We start from the raw sequence: 9,612 nt of genomic DNA on the forward strand, positions 1-9,612 counted from the left end.
GTTGTGTGTGTGTGTGTGTGTGTGTATTGGTCTCTGTTTGTGCCTATAAAAACTCACTTTATCCCTATCAGATACACTCTACCTACCTACCTGCAGTAGCGTGTATTCAGGTCAGCCACTTGCAACACTGTTGACTTTTATCCCCTAGTGTTCAGTACAGTGACGTCACTGACGCTGGAAATTTTGAGACTATAAATATCGACTTGGGGATTTCCACATTTTGTAGCTATACATATATACTAGAATTCATAAACAGGAACGTCACTCAAGCTGAGGCTATAAAAAGATAGTGGGATTTTCCAAAGGAAAAACCCACAAGTTGGAGCTATAAATAGATAGTGGGATTTCATAGGAATTTCAGCTGATTATAGATACATAGGTATTTATTCACGATCGTCACAGAAGTTGATATTGTAAGTAGTTACTAAATTTATCCATTTTAGTCTAAACCATTGTAACTTAATTTTCGGGGATATGTTTATTTTCCTTTAAATTCTGGGACAATTTCGTCATTTTAGCGTTACTTTTAGTCACATCCATTTTGTCGTTGAGCATTTCCTTGATTATAGCTATTTATAGCATCATTACAACTATGCAAATTTTTGAACACCCCAGCAAGATTTCAGGTCTTGGTAATGCTTTATATATAAATCTCACGCTTGTACTAGTGTATGTATGTCTCTGTCTCTGTTGTGTTTGACCCTCTACCATCATTGTCCCTAGACAATCCCACCATGTTCAATTTCCCTTGACGCTAGACAGTCCCACGATTTTTCTCCATATTCAATTCCCCTTGACGCTAGACAGTCCCACGATTTGTTCCCATGTTAAATTCCCCTTGTCCCTAGACAAGCCCAAACTCTATTCCCCCCCATGTTCAATTTCCCTTGTCCCTAGACAAGCCCAAACTCTATGTTAAATTCCCATTGTCCCTAGAGTTGCCCACGATTTTTCTCCATGTTAAATTTCCATTGACGCTAGAGTTGCCCAAGGGGTCTTGTAATGCTAATTCCCATTGACGGTAAAGTGGCCCACTTAACTACTAGCGTTGTATGACTAAGACAGTTCATTATACGATATTCGTAATCATCGCTTTATCTTAGGGTCAAATGTACGGTTATAAAAATATGTGATGGTTTTGTCTGTAACTTTATTTTATTTATATCTCATAAACCCCTCGATGGATATTTTTCTTACTTTTGAAGCATTATTATCGAACTAAGAAAACTGATTCCGTGACATACTCTTTCTCTCAACCATCCAAATTCGTGGTCATGGTCATAGGTTTTACTGCAATGATTTCGTCGTGGGCTTTGCTTGCAAGTCCTTGCCTTCTTGTTAACTTTCTTAAAGCCAAGGCTGCGGGCGAATTTCCAAGGTTATAACATATGCTTACAGGAATATGTGACGTTTTGCAAATTTTAAGATCACGGTGACTGTGATCATTTGATGGAATACTGTCCAGAAAATTATGGACTATATATTAATTCCTTTATGGCTCATGTACCATCAATAATATTGGTCATTTCTACTTTCATAATACCTCATTCCTACGAAGCATGATCAAATATGAAGTTGGATAAAAAAAATGTAGCTTTCAAGTGTTCTGTGCGAGTATAATTTAACGTTTATCAAATTCAGTAGGCTTCTGTGCAATGTACTATATTTCTTATTGCAGAAAGCAGCACAATGAATTGGATTCTCGTGACAATCATAACGTGCTCATTCGGCTTCTTCAAGGACTTACGACCCTCAGAAGCCTATTTGACTCCTTATCTGACGGGCCCCTTGAAAAATCTAACTGTGGAGCAAGTGGACAATGAAATCTATCCCTGGTGGACGTATTCTTTCTTACTATGGCTCATTCCAGTCTTCTTACTGACTGACTACTTTCGTTACAAGCCTATAATAATAGTAGACGGATTGGCTTACATTACGACATGGTCACTTCTTCTTTGGGCTCAAGGAGTTCCGTCCATGAAACTAATGCAAGTCGTGTACGGGCTTGCAACAGCCGGAGAAGTTGCCTACTACTCGTATCTTTTCTGCATCCTTTCCCATAATTATTATCAGAAAATTGCAAGCCTAACTAGAGGAATCAGTCTTTTTGCAAGATTCGTCGCCTATCTTATCGGACAGTTAGTGATTTCGTTTGGTGTAATGGACTATTTTGATCTAAATATGTTTTCTTTCGTCAGTGTCTGTATCGCCTTTGTAATAACTCTAATTATTCCCAGACCATCACATTCAAACATTTTCCATCGATTTTCGAATGATTCCGATATACCCAGAACAGTGGAAGACCTTGATTCGCATAGCAGCACCAAACACGACAACAAAGATAACCACGATTCACAAAGAGGAATAGGAAATGTTTTCCATGTTACTAATGAAGTGCATCTTCATTTGCATGTAGAGCAAAGTGTTGTTATAAACACGGCCACAGAGCAAGATCAACCAAGAAATATCCAGATTGGGGCTAATGAAGAGAAACTTCAGACAGTTGGTTTTACAGATGTCGAAAATGTAACTGGTTGGAAACAGTGGTATTTGTCTGGATTAAGATTCATGTGGACAGAAATAAGAGAAATTTATTCCTCAAAAGTGGTAATAATCTGGTCGGTATGGTGGGCTTTGGCGTCCTGTGGAAACTTTCAAGTCGGCAACTACATTCAGAATTTGTGGAAGGTCATCTCACCACAGCAGACGAGCAGGAAAATATACAATGGAGCCGTGGATGCTGCTGCAACGTTACTCGGTAACCTAAATATTCTAGTGCCAACCATTCCGTTTTTATGCACAACGGTTTGTTTCTGCGCCTATGCAAACTTTATCGGCAGATATCTCATGATCATGCTTTTGATAACTCTAAGAATTGTAGGCTCTTTATCAAAGGTAGATGAGGTAAGAAAAGAATGAAAATACACGCAATGTTTTTAAATTTCATATGTGAGAATTTTTCATGATAGGAAAGTGGTGAGTAATTCATAAAACTTGAGAATCTTCATGCAGATTAATTGCAGTTATAACAAGGCTTCTTTAAGGAGCTTTAAAAATATTATGATTATATTTTAATGTCTGATACCAGATCAAAATATAAAAGTCATTGTAACTTGATTTGACACGCACACAATTATATAATCGTCCGAGGATAGAAAGAAGGTCATTTTTTTAAAAAAAATACCTATAACTGGATAATAGCTAATGCAAACTAATCTCAAACTCAATCTAGATGTTTTATCGCCCTAAAACTAATTTATATTGCTTGCCTGAGCATTCATTTTGGGATTAAGATTAAAACTATATTCCTTCTTTCTGTGACATATATTTGCAGGATCAATGCTTGTATTCTTGGTTGGTTTTCTTCCCATAAATTGGTCAGTTAGGGGTCGTGCAGAAGTCTTGATGGCTGTTGTGTGTGGTGGTAATGCGGCTTTATTAATAGTCATGGGCAACACAACGAAAATCTGGATAGCTTACGTGTTCTACGTCATATTTCGGGTTTCCTACCAGACCGTCATCACCATAGCAACGTAAGTCGTAGAGATATTATTTGCTTACATTCCTGAAAATGTAAAGGGGTGATGTGGAATATTCAGCTGATCGGCATGCCACAGAGGAACGTAACATAACGCGGACATTTAAATCGGTGCCTATCTTCACACAATGAACTGATATTCTCAGTAAATCAAAGTAAAGAATAAAAGTTAGTTTTGGACCCAAAAATCTTCCGGTATTGGCAGTACGATGATTCAGTTAAGGAACTGAATCTCACATTATGAAAAAAATGTTCAGAACTGGAAACCTAGAATCAGTATTGATTAGTGTTTAGTTTAACGTTTTTAATGTTTTAACAGTGTTATCACTTTATCTGACATACATATTCTGTACTCCACTTGTTGTAGTGTTTTAGGAATTCTAGCTGCATGCTGCATTTTGCAGTCCACTTCTGGCGACCCAGAACATTGGTGATGCAGTGGCAGTGTGCAGTATGACAGAATTCTATGTTTCAGTTTATTTTGTACTTCCTGCTTACATTCTCCAGAAAGTAATTACCTCTAAATTACTTTTTGGGGCTTATTAAAGCCTTCATTATAATTTGAAATAATTATTAAACGGCAGTTCGTGTTTAGGCTGAATCATTTTAGCCTTAATAGAGGTCACAGCTAAAATAAAAACCGGATCATACGTTTACTTTTTCTCTACGTTTAGCTATCTGACATATAGCTTAAAAGACCGTGATCATCATGGACATAATGTGCCATTCACACCTTGCAGCATACAAACACACTCACGTATCACTCACACCTTGCAACACACAAACACACTCACATATCACTCACACCTTGCAACAGACAAACACACTCATGTATCACTCACACCTTGCAACATACAAACACACTCACGTATCACTCACACCTTGCAACATACAAACACACTCACGTATCACTCACACCTTGCAACACACAAACACACTCACGTATCACTCACACCTTGCAACAGACAAACACTCTCATGTATCACTCACACCTTGCAACATACAAACACACTCACGTATCACTCACCTTGCAACACACAAACACACTCATGTATCACTCACACCTTGCAACAGACTAACACACTCATGTATCACTCACACCTTGCAACACACAAACACACTCATGTATCACTCACACCTTGCAACACACAAACACACTCACGTATAACTCACACCTTGCAACACACAAATACACTCACGTATCACTCACACCTTGCAACACACAAACACACTCATGTATCACTCACACCTTGCAACACACAAACACACTCATGTATCACTCACACCTTGCAACACACAAACACACTCGCGTACAGGCAAATGCATTTAAACAGTGATGTTTTCAAGAGGACAAATACATTCGATCTGTACTCATCACCCAAATAATTTAAAATGAGTTGCCAAGTGCAGGTTTAGAAATGTACGACCATATAATACAAAGAAACCTTTTTCCTTGCTAAAGGGCTCAGATTGCAGAGGGCCTGTCGAAGCAACGCTATGGGCTTGTGTTTGGCTGTAACATGTTTTTGGCACTTCTTCTGGAAACCATTCTAACGGCCGTAGTGGTAGATGAGGCGGGGCTTGGAGTAGACATCAGAACACAGGTAGCTGCTTGTAGATTCTTTTATATGTATATAACCCTATTTCAAACAATATCATTAGTGGGTCTTTAAATGCGATCACACTCATTAAACAACCCATTTAAGTGGAAGAACAAGTCGGTAATGAAATTATTTACCGGAGGACAAAGCCTAAAAATATATTGCATATTAGCAGAGTGGATAAGGTCACTGAAAAATTATTGTACGTTTTTTATTCCAAGTTTGGACAGAAAATAAGTAAATAAACAAACCAGTAGTTTACCAGGTTTGAATATTTACTATTGTCCATTTATAGGTATCAACCGCCCTGTGGATACTCATACATAAATTGATTTGCATGGAATAAGTACAAAAAAGTGTTTTAACGCAAAATGATGCGGATAGTACATTTTCATTTGATACAGTAAATTCAGTGTTACGTACTGCACAAAATATCATCAAAGACCCTCACAATATAATCTGGATAGATACAATCATTGGTTTGAACAACATCAGGTAAAAATATAAATGATACAAAATGACAATGAATTTGATGTAGATGTAAATGTACATGGAGTATTAGTTGAGTAAGACAGCGGATCTGTGAACGAGAACACTGGGAGAACTACTTCAATCGGAGAGAGAGAAACAGAGAGACATAAACAGGAACAGACATACAGACAGAAAGACAGAGAGGTGCTGACAAATTAATTACGGTTCGGTATGTCATTGATTGTCACGTTGACATTGAATAAATATATTTTCCAAGATTAGCAACCTTACAGGTTAACACATTTCGCTCATTTTAACATTCAACTACCAGTACCAATTTTGAACATATCATTTTACCACATATTAAACGTTACAGTCGTGTTATTGAATGAAACAAGAAAGAAAACAAACACATCATCTTCTCTAAAAGCATAACATCCATGGCTTAGCTTATGCTGATCAATGAAAACCCGGATATTCTTGTTTTGTATCTATATTAGGTCACTGATCTGCATATTCGTACCAAGAGTGTACAGAGTTACGGATTGCGTTCGGGTATTTTATGATATGTTATGCAAATATAGTGTAAAGACAAGACCAATGAATGTCAATTATCTTGCACTCACAGAAGAAAATTAAACATATTTTCTTGCACTGAATCTACAACAACTGATCAAAAAGTGCTTGATCACTATATATTACTATGACGGAACAGATTATAGCAGATGATGAATGTAATTTAAATTTCTAGCATCCCAAAATACATGCTATAAGTTATTCGCATCTTGTCCGGTTATGACATCCACATTTTAATGAAGACATTGATCAAGTGCATATCATTTCCACACGAAGTCGCTCTACATATTATCATGTTATAATTTTCTTCCAAAGACATTTTATTGCTGAAAGTACACGTCTACACGATCTGTAGTACAAAGCTGTGTAAACAGTTATTACGTTTCTGAAAGAACATAAACTACCTTTATACTTTCAGTTCAACATATATGGTGGATATTTTGTTGTGATTTCCTTAATTTTTCTTGCGGCAGCCATAGTCTATTGCTTCAGGACCAGAACTAGAAGACCAGGACCTTAGGACTCGGTGGCTAAAATTTCAGGACCAGAACTAGAAGACCAGGACCTTAGGACTCGGTGGCTAAAATTTCAGCTGCAAATGTTTTTCGACGGTAATATTGTCTCAACCGATAACTAAGAATTGAACATTGGCTGCCATGTACAAAAGACTGTCTTAACTTTTCAATTAGATGTAGTCGAAAATGAGGAATATACTTCACAGTGACATCATGGAAAAAATCTAGATATCTACGCATCAAAACCATGAATATATGGAGATTTCAGTTATCTTGCCCTCTTTTTCTTCTGTCCTCTTCTTCCCCACTTTTTTTTTCTCAGGCTACTGTAGATCCTCGTATAACTCTATTGCAAATGTATCAAATTTTAACCATTCTTAGTTGCGTCATTACAATCTATAAATCTGTTTATTTGTCTAGCTAGCTATCGGGTGCCTCTGTTTATAATACATCTACATGTTTTTATTCTACCACTATTATGACTACTACTAACAAGAAGCTGTATTTTTCAAAAATTAGAGACAGTGTCTTTTAAAATTTATTTACTGTTCTATGTCAAAATAAAATTTTAAAAATCAGAAAAATAGTTTTTATATCAAAACACGAATGTAAAGGCATGTAATTTCGACCTCAATATGATGTCGAATAGCTGAGTTTGTTCTTTACAAAACTCGCGGAGGAATTGAATGTGTGTATGTATGTATTTGAGCCATGATTCATTGCTTTTTATTTCATCTTTCTTTCTATTGGAAAACAATACCACATATTGCTTTCATCTGAATCATTATTGGATGTTTCTGACTATCATATATAATTTTGTATTGAATATCCGTACATTGTATTGTATGCATATACATTCATCTGACGCAAACAACATTACAGTTTCACCAAATGTTTTGTACATTATATAAAGCTTTATTTGCAGATAGCCAAATGCAATAAAATATGTATAATTTATTCCTTTCGTTTCATCTTCTTCCTCAGAAAGATAAAAAACTACATTATAATAGATTTGTTGTGGGGGGGGGTAAACACTATCCTCATTGTTCATACGCTAACATTTGCTCTTTGGCTCCTCTTACATCAAGGGAAGACTTGAGTAGATCAGTTATACTTCCTTGAGTGACTGACATCAAATGAACATTTCTGAGAATATCAGTTATACCTCCTTGAGTGACTGACATCAAATGAACATTTCTGAGAATATCAGTTATACCTCCTTGAGTGACTGACATCAAAAGAAAATTTTGAGAATACTAGATATGCCTCCTTGAATGACTGACATGAAGTGAAAATTGTGAGAATATTAATTATGCCTCCTCGAGTGACTGACATCAGGGCATTTTGAAAATATCAGTTATACCTCCTTGAGTGACTGACATCAAGGCATTATTTTGAGAATATTAGTTATACTTCCTTGAGTAAATGACATCAAATGAACATTTTTTAGAATATCAGTTACACCTCATTGAGTGACTGACATCAAGGCATTATTTTGAGAATATCAGTTATACCTCCTTGAGTGAATGACATCAAGGCATTATTTTGAGAATATCAAGTTATACCTCATCGAGTGACTGACATCAAATGAACATTTTTGAGAATATCAGTTATATCTCCTTGAGTGAATGACATCAAGGCATTATTTTGAGAATATCAGTTATACCTTGAGTGAATGACATCAAGGCATTATTTTGAGAATATAAGTTATACCTCCTTGAGTGAATGACATCAAGGTATTATTTTGAGAACATCAATTATACCTCCTTGAGTGACTGACATCAAAAGAAAATAATGAGGATATCAGATATGCTTCCTTGAGTGACTAGCATCAATGGAAGATCTTATCAATCATCGAGATACACTATAACCGTTGTTAATTGTTCGAATTGTCTTAATTGTGAACCAGGAAATAATACACAGAAGTTTATAATTCTCCTGCAATATAAATATCATTATGATTGATATTATTTGTTGAAAGTGCAATTGTTTCAAAGAATGTATCTTAATACTGTTTTGTTTTTTTTGTTTGTTTTTTTTTTGTAATTTACAAAGCATCTTAAGATAAGCGTGTACTGTAGAGCCTGTATATTTCACAAACGCCACTAAATACCACGAGTCACTCCTTTTACTGGCAGCACAACGTTCGGAGTCCCCGATAAAAGTCTTAATTTACCAATGGCAATTGATGCGATGTCACCGTCAAATGTTATTTGTGATATTTATCGGCGTTTGTGACCTTTACCGGCACTACAATGCATTATATGTCAAAATAAATTCATAGCATGCAATAACATTCCAAGTTATTATACATTCATGCTATACACCTATTAGCAAATCGATTGTTTATAAAGTCAACCAGAAAAGGAAATGCAACAAATTAAAATACTTCACACATTTTCACAGAAAACAACAGTCGGTTTGGTTGGTGAATATATCATGAACAAATATACTTTGGCATATTGTAAGTACAATCTATTTGTATATAATTACGAATGAATGGGACACGTGTTCCATGCAGACTTTATAATCTCTTAAAGAAATACAAATACAAATATTGCAAAATAGTATCGAGCCCTGAGTGAGTAAAAAATATCCGAGAATAAGAAATGAAACACCGATGTCCTCGGATCGTATATTATGAGATACGTGTCACGCTACCCGCGAAAGAATATACTGTGAAATTTATACCAGAGATAGATTATTCTACAAAATCCTGGGTTTTTGCTCTCCAAAGTTGTGCAGGCCTAATCTGACTTACGTCCTAATCTGACTAATCTGAGTCTCCTCAGCTTCCCATAGTCTACTTGAACAATCTGCCCATACCTTCTCGCTACCCGAAATATATCGTACCTGTACCTGGTACTGCTACCGAAATAATGACCATCACATTGACCGTCCATTTGTCAAC

At 36.1% G+C, this 9,612-nt stretch overlaps 1 protein-coding gene across 5 annotated transcripts in view; it reads left to right on the forward strand.

The window, feature by feature from the left end:
• Positions 1 to 7,643, forward strand: part of LOC149774403 (thiamine transporter 2-like) — a 31,737-nt gene extending 24,094 nt beyond the window's left edge. For 4 of the 5 annotated variants that reach the window (XM_089945323.1, XM_089945325.1, XM_089945324.1 and 1 more), the window contains 4 exons: positions 1,679 to 2,758; positions 3,335 to 3,533; positions 5,001 to 5,142; positions 6,605 to 7,643. In XM_089945323.1, coding sequence (XP_089801449.1) covers positions 1,690 to 2,758; positions 3,335 to 3,533; positions 5,001 to 5,142; positions 6,605 to 6,706 — 1,512 coding nt within the window. In that variant the 5' untranslated portion in view covers positions 1,679 to 1,689 and the 3' untranslated portion in view covers positions 6,707 to 7,643. The remainder of the gene's footprint in view (positions 1 to 1,678; positions 2,759 to 3,334; positions 3,534 to 5,000; positions 5,143 to 6,604) is intronic. The other variant, XM_089945327.1, reaches the window with a different exon arrangement.
• The last annotated feature ends 1,969 nt before the right edge of the window (positions 7,644 to 9,612 follow it).

This window comes from Sinohyriopsis cumingii, unplaced genomic scaffold (genome assembly GCF_028554795.1).
Source record: "Sinohyriopsis cumingii isolate HCF-2022 unplaced genomic scaffold, ASM2855479v2 utg000233l, whole genome shotgun sequence".
Taxonomy (NCBI): Eukaryota; Metazoa; Mollusca; class Bivalvia; order Unionida; family Unionidae; genus Sinohyriopsis; species Sinohyriopsis cumingii.